This window comes from Zeus faber (genome assembly GCF_960531495.2).
Source record: "Zeus faber genome assembly, chromosome: 2".
Classification (NCBI taxonomy): domain Eukaryota; kingdom Metazoa; phylum Chordata; class Actinopteri; order Zeiformes; family Zeidae; genus Zeus; species Zeus faber.
Window position 1 is genome coordinate 40,955,104 of NC_137189.1, and position 22,259 is coordinate 40,977,362.

Below are 22,259 nucleotides of genomic sequence, written 5' to 3' on the forward strand. Positions count from 1 at the left end.
AATGTAACTTGTAAGATTAGGGGCAAAGCAATTATGTGCTGCCAAAGAACCAACAAAAAAATGTTTTATTTGACTGCCATAAACCGAGCTTAAAAATTAATCCCTAAACGAAATTGAAATCTGAATTTAAAGTAAAGGCAATTACTGGTAAACGTGAAAAAAGCAACAGAAGGATTCCTAAATTAACCCTTAATAAAAAGATGAAAAGGGTGCTTTAAATATAATCCATGTTATTCTTGAACTAGTATTAAAGTCTGTTGCAGTGGGATTAATATCTACAGTAAACCTGGATTTCATCCGGATTGGTGAACCCACCCTGAGTGGCGCTTCGGCAGACGGAGTCTAATTCATTAAATATTATGGGTTGTTTTTTTTTTATCTGTGTTTACACCTCCAGGTGGGCCAGTCGGGGTCCGGCAAGAGCACCATCATCCGGCTGCTCTTTCGTTTCTACGACGTCCAAGGAGGCTGCATCCGCATCGACGGCCAAGATATTTCCAAGGTGGGATATTTCCAAGCTCCTTCTCACGCCGCACACACACACACACACACACACACACACACACACACACACACACACACACACACACACACACACACACACACACACACACACACACACACACACACACACACACACACACACACACACACACACACACTTTCTAAACTGTGTTGACCAAAGCTGGTGCATATCTTATCTCCTGGCAAGGTGATGGAACTCCTCCACCTTGAATGCTACGAGATCTCCCGGCTCCTGTACTTTTGATATTTACCCGGAACAATGAAACGCATCTTGTTTTTTTTGGGGGTTTTTTTTTACCTTTTTTTTTCTCTCGAGTTTCCGGGTTTTTTTTGACGCCGCGGCGACTCGACCCTTGAGCGGTTCTCTCCGTGGCCCCGCAGGTGAAGCAGACCTCCCTGCGAGCCCACATCGGCGTGGTCCCCCAGGACACCGTCCTCTTCAACGACAACATCCGGGACAACATTCGCTACGGCCGCGTCTCGGCCAGCGACCGCGAGGTGGAGGAGGCCGCCACTGCCGCCGACATACACAACAAGATCATGTCGTTCCCCGAAGGTAACGCAGAGGTCGCAAACTGAGGCGTGTTTAGTTAAAAAAACAAAAAACAAAAAACAAACAAACAAAAAAAAAATGGAAACTGGAAAAAAACCAGAAAAAAACTGGCTTGATCGTCTGGATTCCACACAGCCACTGCTTCTACGCGGGGTTCACTTCCAGTTCCTGGAGGTGCTTGAATTTCATGCTCGGAAATTGACGTCCCGGAACACCTTGAAAATAGCCCCTTTTGTGCTGAGGCGCTTGAAAAGTCCTTGGGGGGGGGGGGGATAATGGAAAACCCTCTGGTCTTGTTGTTCACATCGTAATGTGATTACATAATTCCAGAAAGTCTCTTACGATGGATTTTACCAAGTAAATCAATTTAAAGTAAAGTTAATGGAGCATGGTTGGAACTAAACACTTATAGTGGATGACAATGAGATTAATAATATATAGATATAATAGATATACTGATAAACAATAGACAATGAGACAAAGATTATATTAAATTTTAATTAATAAGGATCGCATTGAAAATGTATTATGTTTGTGTGAAGTTCTTGAAAAGGAAAAAGTAGTGCTTAAAAAGTACTTGAAAGTCCTTGAATTTCCTTTTGTAAGCCAGAATGAACCCTGTTCGTACTCTGATAATAAGTGTAATCAACTCATTGCATCCGTGTCGTCCAACAAACACGGAACGGGAGAGGGGGCGGGGTGTGGTCGTAGGGGTCCGGCCTGGTCTTTGGAGGGATTCCAGGAGGACGGAACGAGGACACGAGGCCACGTCGCCGCTGCGACGGTTTCGTTGCGTGTCGTCCAGCACCCGCCGACGTCGACGCGGGTGAACTGAACCGTGTCTGCGCTCTTTAACCCGTCAGGCTACGACACCCCGGTGGGGGAGAGGGGGCTCAAGCTGAGCGGCGGCGAGAAGCAGAGGGTCGCCATCGCCAGGACCATCCTGAAAGCGCCGCAAATCATCCTGCTGGACGAGGTGAGGCGTGGAGGGCGGGTGCAGCAACTGTGTTTTGGTGGGAAGTGGTTCGATTCTACGACTCTTGTTTCCCATCCGAATGCGAGGTTCATTTTGAGACAATGTCGGAAAGGTCGCGGCAGATGAAACGCGAGTGGGGTGGGGTTGAAGCAAGTGAACCGTCTACCTGAATGTGCCGATGTTCAATGTCAATAATGCTTAAAAACCCGTTTCCTTGCTCTGTATTTGTCACAAAGATGAACGTATCTTTAAAGAGAACTAGCGTCTGCTTGGGTCTAACATTGCGACATTATTGTGGCAAGGAGTAGAGGAGCAACACGGCGAGCTCTGTGGTGGGAAAATGTGTGCGTAATAAGTGGTGGGGAGGGCAAAGGAGAACTTAAAGGGTGTTCTGAGTAATCCAAGGAGGGGAGTAGAGGAAAAAGTGTGATTAAAAAAAAACAAAAACTGACTGTCATTTGATTACCATGGCTATATCGATCAAAAAGCATCAACGTTATCGCCGTGGCAACGTCCGCAACGTGTGTTTTCTCCCGCAGGCAACGTCGGCACTCGACACACAAACGGAACGTAACATTCAGGCCTCGCTGGCCAAGGTTTGCGCCAATCGCACAACCGTCGTCGTCGCTCACAGGTGAGTAACACGTGTACGGAAACCTCGGAGGTTCTCAATATCACAAAAGCAAGACTTTTAAAGTGGGAATCCGTGCGATTGTCTGTTGGGTGGATTGTACTGCGAGTCCCAGAATTCCATTTGAAACTGCAACGTTTTTCTTATTTTTTTAGTTTTCTTAATTTTTCTTCGTTTTTTCTTTTTTTCCAACATCCTGGTTTACTCCCATATTCGCTCTGAAACAGTCACTTTCTTTTCTCCAAAGTTTGCCTTCTGTGATTTATTTTTTATTATTTTATTCTTTTTAAATGTATTTCATTTATTTTATTTATTTTTTGGTCACTTGAGGTGGTTTGGATAGTTTTTCCTCCATGGGTTTGGTTCTTTTTTGTGAATGTTCATCCTAATTGACTATGTTTGCTGACCCCAACTAGCTTATCAAACTTACCACGGCTGCCTTTCACTCCTTGCACGTTTTTCATTCTTGCCGGGAAAAGCGGACCCCGCCACCAACGATGGAAAGGGCATTTAGAGGAGCACATGAATAACGCAATTATATTGAATGGCTGTTTCTTACTAAGTGCCGTTAAAATATAGACACAAATACGGGATGGTGGTTTTTTTTTTTTAACAAAATAATGTCACAGATTACCACTTTAACGATATCAACCGTGGCGTCCTTTTAATGGGTTGCACGGGGATGTGTTCCAGGTTGTCAACCATCATCGGAGCAGACCAAATCCTGGTCGTCAACGACGGCCAGATTGCGGAACGGGGAAGGTGCGTGCAACGTCTGACCCCAGACGTTTGAGCAACAGTCATCGGCGGAAACTGTTAACCGGGGTTTACTTTCCTCACAATGAAACGCCGCCCGCTAACTTCCTTCTCCCTCCCTCCAAGGCATGAAGAGCTGCTGCAGAAGGGAGGTTTGTACGCCGACATGTGGATGAAGCAACAGCAGGCGCAGGACTCTGACTCCTCTTCGGACACAGAGATCAAAGACCGCAAGTCCGAGAAACTGCAGCCGCCGTCCACCTCCACGGGCCACCACGGCCACCACGGCCACTGAGTCAAGACCCGTTTTTTCTTTTTTAATTTGGGGATTTGTGTTCGTAAGGAGGGCGTCTTTCAACCCCCTCCATAACTCTTGGAGCAAGATTCTACTCCCAAGTGGGTTAAAGTTAAAAATAATACTTCTAAAGCTCCAGCTACAATATCCTTTTTTTTTTTTTTTGTTATTTTAAGAGCTGAATATTACCATAAGAAGCTGAAACGCCTTCAGGAATATGTTGGGTTGGCGTTAACTATCATTTTTATCTGTTCAAATGTTGATGTTAAAATGTGCCAAAGGGTTCTTACTCCTTTGTGCTTGTCGAACACTGAAGCTGGGTACGTCCTCTCACCACTATGGTTCGAGTTCAACTTTATTTATCTTGAACTTGAATGCTTGAACTCTGGAAAGCTCAGTCACTTTTCATCGACGTCTCTTATGGATTTGATTATTGACTTTTTTTTTAAATTTTTTTATTATTATTTTTTTTTTTCCCCCAAAAACAAACCTTGAAAGAAACGGAAATACGAGAACACTCTGATAGCCAGAAGCGTCTGGGCGAAGGCGCTATTTGGTCGGGAATACAAAGCATTGAAAAGAAATGAAGGGCCAAGGCACTCTTTCACCAAGATTAAAAAAAAAAAAAAATCATTGTGACGGTCGTTTTCAAAATGGCAACTTTGGTAGAAAAGTACCTTGGCCTTTTATTCTCTGCTTAAGAACACTCTTTTCACAGCTACCACACGCATGGACTTATTTACTCTGTGCTTTGAAGAATGTATTTGTTTTATTTAGGCAATGAAGGGAATACTATATGTGAACAGTTGGAGACTATTATTATTATTATAATGGAGTGCTAGAACATGTAACATGCTGCTGATCACTTAGTCCTGTTTTTATTTTTGTCAATGAGAATGCCCATGGCTCTTCAAGGATGTCTAATAATTTAAATGTATTCTATAAATAAAGTAAGCCAGGCTGCATATATTTTAATGAATCGGTTTATTCTTTTTTTTTTTCATTGTTTGTCTATCACGTCTGATTCCCGTATTGTCAGCAGTCGCATTGTGATAGAAAGTTCTAAAATAAGATGAACGGCGGCATATTTTCATCGACGCCGGCAGCTATTCTCTCAGAACCGGATCAATTTTTAAAAGATTCTGATGTTAATCACTCAGGTTGACTCCAGATAAAATAATGTTTAGGTTAAGAAATACGAGTTTTCCTTTAGGTTTGACCCCTACACAGCGATAAAGAATTAGAGATGTGTGTAGGCATATTGCTAGAAAAATAATGTATACAAACATTTACAATATATGAAGCATGATTCAACGTTATGACATTTATTTCATAGCTTTTAACCAATTTACTTGCCCCACATTCATCTAAAAACCTTAAGAGCTTTGTGATTGGCAGCGGAAAATAGAAATGGCTCAAGTAAACAAAAGTACTTGCAATATTTCCTTGAACAAATATTTAAAAAGTACTCAGAATCCACTACTGAACCACATGTTTACCTTGATATTGTGTACACATAGTAAGGCTCAATTGGAACATAAAACACAATTAACAAATAAAGCTGCTGGCAGCAATGAACAGGATCTAGTTTAGTTGTAACAATTTGTTCTCCTGTTCTCTCCTCTCCTGAGTCAGAAAGACAGTTTTCCGGTTTCCCATAGAACACAGCATCAGTTCCTGCTGTCTCTGGTATCGACCCGGCGCAGGTCCATCAGATGTGTTCGATGTGAAATGCCCTCAGAGCCGGCGTAATTCCTCCTACAGATATAATGCGATGTGGCTCAAACTTAGAACATAGCATGTGTGGACCACTCGGAATACAAATATCATGCGTTCGTGTCCGTGGGTTTGACGGTTTCTGAGCGCCAGACATTATCACATTAAATTGATATGTGATAATGTCAAGAAATAAGAATCTGGGCAAAAACAAAGGATTTTGAGTTTGAAATGAAATGCAACTGGGGAATTGAATTAAAATTTCCTAATTTGGACGCTCGGTGGGACTTGTGGGCCTGTATAAATAAAGGAAAATAATAACTATAGTAATAATTATAATAATTATAATAATAAATATAGCTGCAGGCAGCAGTCCAGTTTAGTCGTGTTAGATACATATTGCAGTTCTCCGGATTCTGTGCAATGTAGCACGAGTTGAATAGTCAAATCCGTTTTTCGATTTTTACGGCCACTCAAGAGACGAACCGTGGATTTATATAACATTGGTTCATGATGTCACAAAGTGGCTGTGTTCTCGATGTGGCGCCAATGTCCTTCAATTTTCGGTGAGTTTGTAACGTTTTATCACTATTTCCTGATACAAATGTGGATGGGTGTGAATCAGACTTGGACGACAACACCTATGAAACGTTCCCGTTGTTGTTCTGGAAAAGAACTGGCAAACATTTGGCTTAATTGGTTTGATCTCCCAATAATGGTGCAGGGCTGTTCCCATCTGCTGGTGCGACGGACAAAAAATGTCATCAAAGTGCTGCTCTAATACTTCCTGTACAATATCAACTGGTTGGAAACGTGTCCATAAACATACCACGTTGTTGTTTATCAGGTAATGTTTCGTCAATATTTTCATCTTCTGAACTTAAATCTGCATTTTCAATATTATCAGTGCGCATCGATTCATTATTGCTGCTTGCGGTTTTTGGATCTTCTTCAACTTTGGTGTGTCAGGATCCTGCCCTGCTTTTGTGTTCTTTCTGTCTGTCTCTCTCTCTGTCCCCGCTCTAGCTCCCTCTGGCTCCCTCTGGCTGTCTCCAGGTCCCAATGTCCCTCTCTAGCTCCCTCCGTCTGTGTCTGGGGTCACATCCCTGCCGCTGCACCCCCTGTCCCCCAGTCAGTAATCTCACCGCCGGTCGTCACCGTCCTCGTCACCCCGAAGGAAATTGAACCGGGTCCCCGTTCATTCTGTCGGTGTCCGATCGTTGCATGTGTTCTTGCGTGTGTCTCTTGAATGCGCTGTCCTGTCTAAGATCCTGGGTCCCGACTCCCTCGCCTGCATCTGGCCCCAGGTTCCCAGGTCCCGGCGCCTGCTCCCAAAACTGTTTTGTGTCCTGCGATTGGGTTCACCCGACCGTATTCCTATCAGAAACAGGATTATACCACTTGTTATGTATTCTCAAATATGCCAATGCTGTTTTTATTTTATCTGTATGAACATATTGATATTTATAAGTTAACTTCCTCTTCAATTTGACACAAATCATAAGGTGATTGTCATCAGATCTTGGAAGTACATTTGTTACATTGGTGATATTTGAAGGTACACATGTGACTGGTCCATGTCCAACTTCTGGTAAAGCTAGTATTTTCATGGATGGAATACTCCTTGCAATTAAGTGCCGTTCCACTGAGTTAAAGCCTTTAATTTCTGGTGGAATGGGATGTAAAGTCCAATCCTCTGGAACTTTACCTGAAATAATTTTCCTGTGACATGTGAAACAAATCCATTGTTGACCAAAAGGTCTAATTTGGAAGATACAGTTGTCATTACATTTTTTTTTGTGCATTTGTAAATATGTTTCTGTTATACAATTAGAGATTGAAGCAATTATTTTTCCTTTTTTAAGATATTCTTCTTTTGGACATTTAACTTGACTGTACATACATACTCTGGACCACGACTTATCTTTTGTCTAAATTGTTTTCTAACAAATGTAATTATTTCCCTTTTTTTTCTCGATTATTGTCTTGTTTATTAATTGCAGAATTTTTTTTTCTTTGTTCTTTCCTACATGCCCAGTACTGTCCATATACTGTATACAGTACATATTTGACTTTTTATATTTTAGTCCTTTTTTTGTAATTTTGTTCAGTACTGTAGTTAACAGTGTAACGTCTTTTGTGTTTTTAATTTGTTAGTATAATATCTTCATTTTTTGTTTTATATATTTTCTTTGTATTTATTTTTGACTTTAAAGGAAACCTTGTCATTGTTAGAGCTTACCTTGTGTGTAAGTACATGTAGAGTCAGTGACGGTAGGTCACGTTTGGTCTCGTGCGCGTCAATTATGACATATTTACACAGGTTTACGAAGGTTGTTGAATTTACGTCATTTTAGTGGCTCCTTCTTCCCTTTTGATTAAATTTTCAATAAGCTACGTTTCCAGGAAATACGAACAAAGTTGTGGTAATTCTGTGAGTAATTACCATATCTCGGCTTTCCAACACCTCCCTGGATCTTGAACGCATCTCTTAGTCGCACAGTCAAATGGACTCGACTCGGTCACAAGTTTTTGTGGGCTAATGTTTTTCGTATTTTTCATTAATCCGGCAAAGTAACGGCGACCGAAGAGATAAAATATCAATCGAGCGGATCCACAGACATCTACCAGGTAAGAAGACAAATACACACACAAACGCCTAGTTTGTAATCTCTAACCACTACAGAGTGACGGAGTCTACACTGGACACGGTGCCCATGTACATTCTGAATCAGAACCTGCACATTTATAGTAAACGGTATGACGACGTCACAGAGCGTCTTACTATAAATCCCATCCCGATCGTTCTGTTTAAGGATAGCAGCATGTCAGTCAAGCACGGCCAGCTAAACACTTGGGGTCAACATTTGGTCGGTTTTCCCACCCATTTTTGCGCCGCGCGACGATCCATTTGGATGGACGCGCAAACCACGGGACGCTTGTGACATGCCGGTTCCAACGAGACGCGGCCGCGCTCGCGGCTTCTGCCGTCGTTCTGTCCCGAATAGTTTTGGCCTGAAAAATTCAGAGAAATCTTCCTGCGCAATTACAATAAGGGGGGGGGGGGGGGGTCCAGCCTGCCGGGCCGCATGATGATGGTGATGATGGTGATGATGGTGACGTTGACGATGATGATGACAAGACCATGCCTTCAGAGATTGTGAAAAGTGAGCGGTCACCGGTGCGGGTAGTCTCATTCATTCAGTGTCATTATTTTAACGTTTGAGTTGTATCTCTGTGTGAGGCTGGAAAGGGTGAAGTTGTTGGCCTCCCGATGCATTCACGCCATGTGGGAATTACGGACAGGACGATTAGCGCGTTCGTACAACAAGTGTGAGGTAAACCAGGTGACCGTTTCCTACGTAGGCAGGTTTACCCGTGGCGGTGTACAACATTTAATTGGTCACACCATTTGTCTTTTTTCTTTTTTTATGAGGACAAATTTGTCTTTCTTTGTATTTATTTGATAAGGCAAATCGGCGTATTGTATTAATACTTGTAATATCTTTTTTTTTTAAACGTTTTCCGCCTCGTGGCGTTAAGTTGGGAGAAATCGAGAACAAATAAATAAATAATAATAATACTACTACTAATAATAATAATTATTATAATAATTCCAAGTTGGCGCTCGTTGTTCCGGTCCCTCCCCGGGGCCTTGAACGCAGCACACCACGGTGTCAGCGCTCAGGGTGTGGAGCGGCTAGGCTAGGCTAGGCTAGGCTAAGCTAAGCTAAGGGTGAAGGCGCGGGTCCGGGCCGGGCAGTCCCCCTCTTCCTCACGCTCGCTCCGCTCGCTTTTTTACAGGCCAGGTCGCGGATGCTCCCCGCGCAACATGGATTTCGACGCGTTGTTCAACGAGAGAACGTTTCAGCTGTCCGACTTCCAGGAGTTCACGGTGGGTGGCCGCCGTCACAAGGGGCGACGGCGCGCTCCGCTCCGGGCCGGGCTAACTAGCGAGCGGCCATTGGGGGTCGCGTAGCGGATGCTACGTCGAGGTTCGGGCGCCGGAGCCGAAACGAAACGTGACTTAATTTAACGGGCGTGTTACGTGTGTGTCACGGTCTAAAATGTTTTGCAGCCTTGTATGTTATGTGCTGTACTGTTAATACGCTTGTGAGGCTTACAGCTAACCAGGGACTAGCAGCTCACTTGTTTGCCAGCTGTTTACGAGGGTTCTTGACGGGTCCTTGAGGTGCTTGACATTTAAACTGTCAGTTTCAAACTGGACTACCTTGGAAATAGGTATTTTGCGCTGAAGTGCCTGGGACGTTCCCTGGGGGGGGAGAAAAACAAAACCCCGCAGTCATTGAAAACCTGAGCTACTCCCCCTGGTGTAGTTATCAAAATCGAAACGTAATAAAAACAACTTTCCAGGATCGCATAGATTATGACAGAGAAATGTAATTTCATCCAGCATGGTTGGATATGTATGATAGTGGATGACTTGTGAGTATTAGATTAGTAATACATATATGGATGTACTAATATAAATAAGACAACGACATTCATATTATTGTGAAGAAATATCCTCGCATTCGTCTCACAGGTGCGAATGCACTTAAAAAACACACACACAAACTGGCTGGAGGAAATGGAGCCCCTGCGTTCCTCCCATCCCAGCCGTCCTTCCTCCAGGGAACAGCCGGGAGCAGTGGGCAGCACCTGGGGACAAAGTCCAGCTGTAGATCCAAGTCGTGGTCAGGGACAGAAAAGTGTTCTGCGTGTTTTTAATTGGCGTCCTTATTTTATTTTTATTTTTTTTACATTGGAGGAGACCCATGTGAGCATGTCATTCAACTAAAAAAAAAAACCGGAATAAAATAAGTAATTCTACCACAAAACACACTTTCTTTGTGGGGGGGGGGGGAAGATTGCTCTGGTCTGTTAGGCAGGCCTAAGGATTCTTAGACCAGATTGAGTCAGTCGGCAACCATTTCGTGGCCTCTGGTTGCCGCCTTTGGCAAACCACATAAACAAACAGGGACAGCAAACATCACAAAGTGCGCCCCGAAATAATTGTAATTAGTTGCGTTAAGTGATATTTAAATATTGCTGTTACAGGCTGAACCAGAACGCTGCATGTGCATTGGTGCATTTATTCACGTGCGCACAGGCAATGGCAAAGCAAATGAAGTTGTGTGACTGTGGGGTGAAAACTTCGACCTGTCAACATCGCAAACGAATGTGCAAACTGATTCAACTGACAAAGAAAGTAGAGTCATGGGAGGCCAATCCGATTTGGTGCTCTCCATTTCAGTGCCACACTGAACTGCTATATCAGCCTACATGAGTCATGTTTCACCTGTAAGACTGTTTTAATGCCTTTCTCCATCTCTAATGTGAAAACAAGTTTTTCAGAGTCAAAGAAAGTAAAAGTATGTGGCATTTCTTTTATTGAAATGTTTTATCCAACCAAGAGAACGACACCATCCACGATCCATTAACCAGTCCTACGAGTTCTCTGATTTTACGTTAGAACTAAGACGTAGACACGGCTCTAGTATCCGGTTGAAAACGCTCCTAGCAGGAAGCGATGCTGTGTTCACGGGCAACGAAAACTAATGCGCGTTGGAAGTGATGCGTTTAAGGGAACTTGGAAAACTGTTGGCTACCACCACAAGTATAAAAAGACCTGTGAGAATCACTTTATGGTGACTTTGGGTAGCTTTTTTTTTTTTTCATCATACATGTGTTTCCATCCCTGTACAGTTAAGTAACTAAAAACTAAACTAGGTGTTTTTTTACTTAAAACTAGACAGAAAAAAAATAAAACTAACTGAAATTATATTGTGTAATTACAAAACAAACTCAAATGAAAATATACATGAAACGTCTTTAGTTTTAGTCTTTGTCAATTTGGTCAAATTTGTCAACATAAGGCCGTTATAAATAAAATAACCAGTCCTTATCTTTGTAGAGAGACAGCATTAATAATAAGCATGGCTCAGACATTATCTGGTGGAGAGCTACTTTTAAATGGAAAGTATGCAAATTAGAATTTACCTGAATAACGAGTTTGCATGAATTTAACATTTACAAACAATTGGCCCTTGCCTGACGGAACACTTAAAGCTTAGTGGCACGCAATTTACGCTCAAGTTTCCTACAGGATTGCTTCAGTGCTCGGGTGTCATCTGTAAACCAAGGTGTTGTTTTTTCTAGCACGCAATTTTATTGTTAGCGGTGCCACTGTGTCTAGAGCATTACGGCTGCATTCAATATGAGGTTATCAATAGGGCCTTCATAAAATGGGAATGGAGCTGCGGACAATTTATCAGGATGCGGAGTAGTAGTTAAAGGAGACCTATTATGAAAACCTTACTTTTTCAGTGCTTGTGCACATACATTTGGTTCCCTGATGGGCCTACTAACACACAAACTGTGAAATAATACAACTCAAGTAGTTTTTTTGTGAGCGGTCTGTTTCAGATAACGTGGTGAAACACGCCGCTCAGGTTTGTGTCTCAGTCCTAAGTCACATTGAGACTCGAGTAGAATTTGAATAGATCGATTAGAAAATAGAATTAGAACAACCATCTGAGTAACTCCACCCATGGCTAGAGAAATAACACGGAGAATAACAAGCGGCGCTGGGAAGGCCAGCACAAATCTTTTAAAAGAAAGATTAATTGATACCAACTTTCTGTAAAGAAACTGCAGATGATGGAAATCTAGGTATTAAAAAAACAAAACAAAAAAAACCCAACTATTTTGCCTTTTTATTTTATTTATTTTTTTATCTTAAAAAGATTTGTATGCCAGAGATATTGTTGGCTGAGGCATGTGATCCGCTGTGTTTCAAAAAAAAAAAAAAAAACTTTTTTTTTTTTTATTGTCTGTGTTTTTTTTAATTTTATTTTCCGACGTTTAAAATTAATCAATGCAGTGTCCCCCACAAGCCTCAAGCACGGCAGCAAAGGTTGGAACTAGGGACGTTAACAATTAATCGGCTATCTATTAATTGCCAATAAGAATTTAATCGTTTAAGATTTTGTCTTATCGATAACAACTGAACAATCTTGTTATTGTATCAATGGGGTGTTTGTGGGGCACAGGGCGTTTTGAGAAAAATACAATGCCAGGAAGTAGTAGTACTCACCAGAACGACAGGGGGCAGTTGAGAGAAAAATGCCCAGTGGAGCAGGAACTAATAGTAGAAGCAGACCAAGGCTTCTGGAAGAACGACAGACAACAAACATGGCTGCGCATGGAAAATGGGAGCTGCTTGATGCAGAAGGGGAAGCTATATGTTTGTTCATCAACAACAAATGCTGTTCAGATGGAACACGGTAAACAGGAACGGCACTTTCTGAACGGCACAAGGGGGGTCCATTCTAATAGTTTAACAAGAAAGTGTGCTCCGATTCAATAAAATATAATGTATTTTACACTGTGTCCACTAGATCTGTCCACTTGAGAGGGCAGAACAGAGACCGGCAGCTTGTGAGAAGTGCCAGTACGCAGCTCTATGCGCTCCATAAGAGTAGTTCATGTTATGGATATGATTTGGATTGTGATATCAACGATAAGATAATAATGTTAAACGGAATATTATGCTGTGATATGATGAGTAGAATTAGGAGAGAAGTCTGATGAGAGAAGAACGTTCTGAGCCCACACAGAGGGAAGAGGAGAAGAGACGCATTTGCAGTGTGTTGAAAAGAGACGGCTCCCAAGCATTTCTTTTATCTGTGAAATGGTATGAAATATTTTGTTTATATTTATTAAAAAATAACATAATTTATAGCCCCGAATCCATTGACATGATAAATAGGTGTTGGTTTGGAAAGACAGATAGAGAGAACAAATGCATGGTCCAGCTTAACGCTAAATGTAACCTAATTTAATAATTATATTATTCTAAAACGGGAAGTTGAGATTCTAAGCTTTCTGGCATTTTTTTTTTGCTGCGCACGTATGATGAAATCACACGGCGGTAGAGAGAGATTTATGAATCAGTCACTTTTTTACCTGCGGGCGCAATCATCGACCTCAGAGGGTTAAAGGGAAAGAAACTTTAAATTCGAAATTGAAACTGATGGAGTCATTTAGCTGCAGTAACTCAAACGCCACGGAGACTCCCTGTTCCGCTACTGTGGTACTCAAAATATTTTCCCAAGGTTGGCAGGTCTGGAAGATCTAATGTGAGTGGAGATTCAGCAGCTGGAAAGCTTATTTCTTGCCTAAAATTTGTTCAGAAACAGATTGCGGTGGACTGATAGGGTGAAGTTTATGTACTACCACAAACAGTTCCGCAGTGGGCGTGGAGACTGGGGAGCAGCAGCATTTTCATTTAAAGCGAAACATGTTTTGAGGACGTCAGAGACCCATATTAACTTGTGGAAAAGAAGCATAATAGTCCTCTTTAAGATTTGAATGTTACGGCTACTATCGCTCTTTCTTTGCTCTGCCGGCGTTCTGAGCAGGAATTCATTCATTCATTCCCGTGCGGAATGTTGGCAGTGAATTAAGATTTCAAATTTTATGAAATAGTGGTCATAGAGGAGGTACACGTATAAGGGAGAACCACTACAATAGAGGTATCAATGCCCGGGGTTAGTACAAGGTCAATAGTTACCCATTGCTGTAGGTCGGTTTGTGTATAAGCTGCGTGAAGCCAAATGTATCAATTATTGTCTGGAACGCCCTGCTTAGGGGTTCACCTGAATATTTAAGTCACCCGTAATTAATATATTATCTGCGTGCATCACAATGTCAGAAACAAAGTCGAGAGAATGTGTCTTTAGGAGCTGGAGCAGGGGCCAGGAAGACTGTAGATCACTGCTCGGAAAACGGGCTGCGATATTGAGGGAGTTAACATAGTTTGGTGGAGATGCTTCATTTAGGGGTAAGAAATAATTTGTCTTTCAGCAATTAAATCTTGAAACCCATTAAATCATTAACTAACTGCTTTGGAGGGGAGTGATCTGATAATTCATTCAACTAGTTCTCATTAAAGTAGGCTGTAGGAATGCTACAACTAGGAATTTTTCCCACCGGTTAATAAACTCATGACAACACTGGTGTTCAAGTTCAAATCAAGACATTGTCACATACATATACATACGGTGATACGCACAATGAGCTCTAAAAATACTAAAATGTTTGTTACCGGTAACACTGGACACTTTACGAGGGGGGGACGCGCAGAGTGTCCCCGTTATGCACAGGCTCTAATTGCAGATGGAGGGAGACAGGTCCCAATCTATACCTGATCTAAGGTCTCCTATAGCCTCCTCTCCGTGATAAGCAGACTGTGCGCGCGCACAAGCAGACAATTTGACTTTGACTTTTGTAGCGTCCGACTAAGTATTGATAACACGCTGAGTGTTTAACAATTTTTTTTTCATTTGATTAACATTGGCGCTGATATGGGAAAAATTAACAAAAAATGTAATTAATAATTTATTTCTCTTAAAAATAAAAACAAAAAAAAATCAACGGTGATCAGTGCCACCCGAACACCGCCTAACACCGATAACCGCGGAAACCCTAGTAGGCTGATCTATCGCCCCCCCCCTCGACCCTTCCTTCTGTAGTATTGATTTTAATGAGGTTTGTATTATTTTTTTCAATATAGGTATTGCGGGGAAGTGTTACTAGTAAGAAAGGTATTCTACAAACAGTATGATTAGGAGGAAAAAGTGTGACCTATGAATTTATACATAGACTAGAGGAAGGTTGATTAAATGCAACACACAGTAATATATCTATCTGTACTGTAGTAAGCTAGCCACGGTACTACTGCCCTGCATAATACTAGCTAAACTGACAGACTCTACACCCTCTGAGGGTGTGGCATTTGCAGGCTTACTATTACCCTGTCCTACCGTGACTGGGCTGGACACACCCTTTAAAGTGGTACAGTACTACCAGGCCCTCTACTCACCTGTGTCTCGGCCTGCTTAAGAGCGAGATGTCATGACTCAAACATTTATCTATGTTCTTACAAAGACCGATAGCGCCTCCCCTGTTAGGGTGAAGGTTGTCCATCCTCAGCAGGTCGTGTCACCTCCAGAAGGAGGGCCAGTTATCTACAAAGGGGAATCCCTGACCTCTGCCGAACTTAGACAGCCACCGGTTAAGTGGGACTGATCTACTGAACCTTTCATCACAGGCCAGGGACCAGAGGCAATCACTCGATTCCGACTCGTCTTTCTGGCGAGATCACAAGTTCTAGCATGTTGCTCTTTGTGATCTCTGATTACCTCATCCTCACCTCATTAGAGACGACGTGAATAATTATATCAGAATAGCTGGTGTCAACCTTGTGTGCCTGATTCTTATGGAGATGGCTGTTCATGTTGCTTGCCAGCACTCTTCAGTCTAGTTTCAATGTCCTGACGTGGCGGGTGATGGAGTCGCCTATGACTAAGGTGCGGCCAGGAGGACTAGCTGGGGTAGGACTAGCCAAAGGGGCAGCTCTGTTAGAATCCTCAACAGGCTGTCCGCAGCTACCAGACTGCTCAGGGCTAATGCTAGCGGGCCAGCTACCACACACGCCATCAGGAGTGACCGTCACAACTAAAGTTATCAAATTACCCGGCTCTAACTGACAGGCAGGGGCAACTTCTCAAGGAGCAGGGTGCACGGGGAGCAGGAGTCCATACTCACCACTGTGTTGGAGTGGCACACAGCGTGTCGGTTTGTTTGTAGCTTGTAGTCAGCCACTTAGCTGCTAGCTGTTGTATCTGGTAGCCGGTGTAGTCTGAGGTTCGCAGAGCTTCACCAACACATTCCTGGGAGCCAAATCCAAGAGATGGACAAAAGAAAAACGACTAGCAGATAACAGTGGATTGAAGGAGATTCCGGTGACCGCCGGTCCGTACTTGTGACGAACACAAGCTCAGGTGCACCGAACATGAACAAGTAGTAAAAAAAAAAGTAGATTCAAGTGGCATCAAAAACAAATCTATATTAAACTAACTTTTGTTGCTACGATTTGTACAAATTGTGAGTGTAAAGTAGTTTAAGCCATTACCAGTTTTTAGAAGTTGAATAGATTTTCGGCGTGTGACTGAGAAAACACAAACTAGGTCTATTGGCTTTGAGCATGTGATCTACATGTTGCATAACCCTTCGTTTTCAAAGTTCCAAAACTTAATTTTTAAATGTTCAAAGTTCAATAGATTATTTTGTCTTTTGGCTGAAAATAGTCAACCTCAACCTCACCGGGTAGAGTGCACCATTTTCAAGGTTGAGTCCTTACCGCAGCGGCACAGGTTCGATTCCAGCACGAGGTCTTTTGCTGCACGTCATCCCCTCCCTCTGTTCCCTGCCTTCCCTTTCTCCCCGCACTGTCACTGTCGAATGAAGTATGAAAAATGCCCAAAAAAATAAATGTCTTAAAGTGTCATAGCACTAAGTGCGTGGGACACACGCGGCAACAGCAGCTCGGAAACTGGTGCGTCAACATGTGATGTCTTTGTGATGTCATAACTCTCCCCCTACAAAGCTGAGCGTTTGGGGCTGAGTGTTTGGGGAGACACGAGACATGGCTTTGGAGGAGGACATGGTGAGGGTGGAGGACTGACATCACTCACACAAACAAACACACACAGTATATAGTATTTAATAACAGAACAGGATGGTAATGAGCAGGGAGAAGGAGAAAGATGTGAGTTGGTGTCATCCAGTAGAAGAAATATCCCCACACACACACACACACACACACACACACACACACACAGATGCGGAGCCAAAAAAAACCCAAGAAGACTTTAATGCAGCTTTACAATGGAATTCGAGCCGCCGCCAAAACACAAGCAGTGGAGGAGACGCGCACACGCAGAAGTGCACATCAAAGTCGCATAAGCAGCCAGAACGTTCAAACGGGAGGAGGGCCCTAATGCAACGGCACCGGATGCAAACCAGCACTAAATACCCAAAAAGAAGCTACTGTCAGCTTTACACCAAAGAAGAAGGCACATCCTGTATATAGACACACACACACACACACACACACACACACACACACACACACACACACACACACACATCAATAAGTTTAAATGGGCACTATGTGGTGAATGCCAGTGTTTCCAAACTGGACCCTTGCGCAATTGTGTGTGTGTGTGTGTGTGTGTGTGTGTGTGTGTGTGTGTGTGTGTGTGTGTGTGTGTGTGTGTGTGTGTGTGTGTGTGTGTGTGTGTGTGTGTGTGTGTGTGTGTGTGTGTGTGTGTGTGTGTGTGTGCGTGCGTGCGTGTGCGTGTGTGTGTGTGTATTCTATAAAATAACCAACGTGGTCTGGTGTGTCAACAGTTTCTTCCTGGACACCAGAAGTTGTCTGAACGAGTGAGGAAGCGACTGTACTACGGCCTGGACCAGGATGTTTCTTTAGATACCCTCTCTTGTCCTGTTACAGGTAGGTCCTCATCACTAGATGAACCACTGTTACACGTAGGGAAATAAAAACTTGAGTTGTTCGCCTTCTCATTTGTTTGCCTTCCTTTGAGCAGTGATGCCTCCCCCGTCACTGTGGTATGTTCCAAACGGTCAAAAGTTGAAACTAAACGTTGGAGACACGTCAACATGTTAATGCTGTGTGTGTGTGTGTATCCAGCATCCCATCAACTACAAACGGGCCTAAACGACGAATGATGTGACCGAAAATATTTGACGCTTGACATGTTTTAATGGTTTTGAGTTATAGTAGGAAAAAAAAATTTAAAAGATTCAAACCCGTTCGAATGAGAGATGCGGTATTGGAGCTATGCATCACCCGACCCCTGTGTTTTCAGATATCGCCGTTGAATTCCTGCAGAAAGCCGCTCCGAGCCCCATACGGAAACTCCACAAGAAATATGCCGCCCACGTCGCCAGGTGCGTGCGCGCGCGCTCGCGGAGCCCGTCGCCGCGGCCCGGCACCCCGGACGACGCGTGCCGTCCGTTTGCGCGGTCCCGTAGAATATCTGTGGCGCAACCGCGGGCGAGGTTTTTCCCCGCGTCTGTAACTCGACTTTGTGCCGCAGGGAGGCGTGCATCTCCCCGTGCGCCATGATGCTGGCTCTGATCTACATCGAAAGGCTCCGACACAGAAACCCCGAGTACCTGCAGAAGATCTCCGCCTCCGACCTCTTCCTGATATCCATGGTATGTGCCGGGGGTTCAGAGGGTCGTTCCAAACGCGTCGCCCTGGCCCCCGCTCGTGGGAACGCGCCGGCGTCCCTCGCGGCGCGTTGTCGGCAGCCGCCGTCATGTGGTGCGCGGACCAGCAAAGCGTCTCCTCTCTCCCTTGTGGTTCAGATGGTCGCGAGCAAGTACCTGTACGACGAAGGTGAGGACGAGGAGGTTTTCAACGACGAGTGGGGCGCGGCAGGCAAGCTGGACGTCAAAACGGTCAACACCCTGGAGATGAACTTCCTCAACGCCATCGTAAGTGGCCGCGTCTGCGTGGAGGTTGACAGGGGCGTGCCTTGCGTACGCCACTTTGCCTCACCTAAGCCAACTTCAACTTTTCCCCGTTTTTCAGGAATGGAGCCTGTTCACGGAGCCCGACGACCTCTTCGACATCCTGGGTCAGCTGGAAACCAGGTTAGCGCTCTGGGTTTTGGAGCCAAACGGGTCGAAATTGAAGCGACGTTTCCCGTGTGGGATTTTATTTTTATTTATTTATTTTTTTTGTGCCTTGGATGACTTTCGTCCCTCTTGGTTCGCAGCATCGCGGAGAGGCAGGGCATGAGGAGGGGCTGGTTCACCTACACCGACCTCTGTGTTCTCCTGGGGCAGACGGCGTGGAGAGACGCCCTGACGGCCATCTGCCAGCACTTCACCAAGGTGGAGCCTCCAGTGGTCAGATAGAGATGCCAGGGATATTTAGACAATTTCCTCGTGGTCCTTCAATATGGAGGGTTTATTGTTCCCACTCATTAATGCCTCCAAACTGATTTATTATCTCATATGAATTTTGACCAGTAGGGTTGGCACGACGATTCATTATCCTCCAAATTGTGCGATTATCAATTTAATTTGTGTTCTCGAACCTGACTTGACAGGCTCTCTGGGATTTTGATTTATCGTTGGATAACGTGAGAAAAACATATCAAGAATGTCTGTCGTTCCCTCAGGTGTCCTGCATGCTCGGCCTGGTGTATCTGACCAGCGTAGCCGGCTTCATCGGCACAAGCGCGGTGCTGCACCAGCTCACCCTTCACAGGGGCGTCGCCCCCCTCCATCCTCCCCCCGCCGGCCCGCTTCCCTTCAAGACCCCCGCCGCGCGCCCGGAACCCCCCGACCCGGCCCCGCATCTCCCCGGCTGCGTCTTGGGCGGCGAGGGTTTGAACCGCAGGTCACACGCACCGGGAGTCCAGCAGCAGCGCCAGCAGCAGCCGCCGCACCACCAGCACGACCCCGCGTCCACGCCCGCCCCGACGTCCGTGCTGTGCCTCTGGGGCTCCCTCCTCGCCTCGCTAGGTCACATCCACCCGGAACCTGATCCCGGCGCCTGGTCGGCCGCCTCCCTGCTCTGCCCCGGCTGCTTGGCGTCCCTCTCCCCGCTCCAGTGCGGCCCAAGGAACGCGTCCTCAGTGCCCGCCCCTCACCCTTCCCCCGGCGACCGGCAGCACAAGGCGCCGTGGATGGACTCCAACTTCCTCGGCGGCGGCGGTGGCGGGGGCGGCGACGCACCCGGGGTGAACTCCTGCCTCGGGGGCACGCCCCCTCTCCGGCTCGGGTCCTGTAATCCGGAAGCCACGCTGGCCCTCAACAAAGCCCAGGCACTCCTCATGCCCCGCTGAGACGCCGACGTACCCGTGTCGGTCTGTGGCGGCGGGTTCCGGGAATTAAAAACAGTTGTTAGCTTTCATCATTTCTCAACCGTTCTGTGATCCTTTGTATGGTATACTTTTTAAACACACTCAATATACATATTGAAAGACATCGATTTTATTGAGGCACTTTTTTGTACAGTAGTTATTGGGCTTAAAGGGTTGCAGGTAACCGCCTGAAACGTAAGTGGAAGCATAGAAAAGGCCTTTACAGCTCAAACCTGGGGTGAAAAAAGCCAAAGGTGTTTTTTGTTTTTTTTTCTCCTGTTTGCCGTAGTGGAGACGACACGGAGTCCACCTTCTTCCTGCACACCTATATTACAGATTGTATCACGTTTGTACTCATTTGGAACTTGAACTTGGAATAGGCTTTGCGTAATAACGGTAATAACCAGTGTTTGTTTTTGCCGCTTGCAGCCACGGTTGGAGGGTTTCGGCTTTTGCAATAAAATTGACGTTGAGGGATTTGTCGCACGGCGAGTTTGGTTTTGACAGATAACTGCCGCGGCTTTGCAGCTGCTTATCGCTTGAGAGGTTTGGGGAATGTGGTTTGACCGTACATCCAGGGGTTGCAGAGGTTTGCAGTACGTTTACGTTACGGTGTATAAAACTTTGGGTAGAATGGAGTGGGCGAGTTTAGTCAACAGACGGACTTGATCTAGCTTTCCATTTTAAAGGATTTCATTTGTTGGGTGGCTGTTTGAAATTGGTCTCACCCGTTGTGGCACTGGCTTTGCAAAGTGGATACTCTTGCAGTTTGGGGGGGTATTCATGTTTCTGTTGACATCATCTTGGATCTCCGGGAGAAGCTGGAGAGAAGCAGAGAGTAAAGGAAATGTCGAATAGACAACGTCAATGCAGTTTTGTACTCTATACCTCAGTGTGGCTATCATTTAGCAAACACACACACACACACACACACACACACACACACACGCACAAACACACACACACACGCACAAACACACGCACGCACACAGCACAGAAAGAAGTACTTGCACCTAATACTCTTCCATTTATGACAGCCTTTTCCATTATGTTTCTGCGTGGCTGGTGTATTTTATTAAGTTTTTAAGGGATTTATATTTTTGCAGTTGAGCGCCATTAACATCAGATTAACCCCCCCCCATAGGTCAAATTTAACCCTTTTGACAGACTTAATCATTTTGAAGTTTGCTGTCGAGCTTTTTAGATTGACATTTGAGTCAAGACTTTTTTCCTGTTTTTCAATTGAAGGTTTTTGCCTTTTACCAAGCTTAACTCTGTGAAGTAGTTCTGTTTGAAGGAGTACACCTTTCACAAAGTCAGATTTTGATAACATTTCTATGTTTACATGTGGGTGAGTACAGGAGCCGCACACCGAAGTGAAAGCAGCTGGAATTTTTATATTTTCCAACCTATTTCCATCTTTAGTCTCAAAAGTACTGACCGGATATGTAATGTATTTAGATTTTATTTTATTTTTTTTCCGAAAATCATTTTTAATGACAGTTGTGACCAGAGACTCAAACATTAATAAATAAAACCTTTATTTAATTCCTGAACGCAGCAGAATTTGAGACACATTGAAGTCAGATATACATTAATTTTCAAAAGCAATGTGAAATGTGTAAAAACATGTACAAAAAGCCCAGCATTAATAAAAAAACAACAATGGCATTTCTTGTCAATCTCTATGTTCTTCATTTTGATACAATTATAGTTGGCATTCACAGTAAATGCCAATCACTCAATAGATATTAATAAACAAATATGAAGGTGCTTATTTATTATTGATGCCTTGCATTGTTACAGCTTCACCCGGGTGTAGCAGCAACGTTTCATGCTTGCGGGGGGCGGGTATTGAGGCACTTTGAGCTCTGAGATTAAGGTCGGAATTCTGAAGAATTCCAACTTTATTCTCATAATTGTAATTGTTTTTTATGTCATTCGGACTTAATTCTGAGAACTATAACCAGCAATTCTGACTTTGAGCTCAGAAATCTTATCATTAAACTCATAGAGTTCTGGCTACAATGCCAGGGTTCCTTGAATCTACAAAC

The 22,259-nt window shown here is 44.2% G+C and overlaps 2 protein-coding genes across 2 annotated transcripts in view; both read left to right on the plus strand.

Moving 5' to 3' along the window:
* Positions 1–4,711, plus strand: part of abcb6a (ATP binding cassette subfamily B member 6 (LAN blood group) a) — an 18,743-nt gene extending 14,032 nt beyond the window's left edge. Inside the window, exons 15-20 of the mRNA XM_080024575.1 lie at positions 398–502; positions 907–1,081; positions 1,942–2,054; positions 2,594–2,688; positions 3,379–3,447; positions 3,568–4,711. Of these exons, the coding sequence (XP_079880701.1) occupies positions 398–502; positions 907–1,081; positions 1,942–2,054; positions 2,594–2,688; positions 3,379–3,447; positions 3,568–3,736 (726 nt within the window). The 3' untranslated portion in view covers positions 3,737–4,711. The remainder of the gene's footprint in view (positions 1–397; positions 503–906; positions 1,082–1,941; positions 2,055–2,593; positions 2,689–3,378; positions 3,448–3,567) is intronic.
* A 4,471-nt stretch (positions 4,712–9,182) lies between these two features.
* Positions 9,183–21,876, plus strand: cnppd1 (cyclin Pas1/PHO80 domain containing 1). Its single transcript, XM_080024194.1, has 8 exons — positions 9,183–9,347; positions 17,714–17,816; positions 18,193–18,274; positions 18,424–18,544; positions 18,698–18,826; positions 18,924–18,985; positions 19,111–19,228; positions 19,519–21,876. Exons 1-8 carry the CDS (start codon positions 9,285–9,287, stop codon positions 20,185–20,187), a joined length of 1,347 nt encoding a protein of 448 aa, XP_079880320.1. The 5' UTR covers positions 9,183–9,284; the 3' UTR covers positions 20,188–21,876.
* Positions 21,877–22,259: the final 383 nt, after the last annotated feature.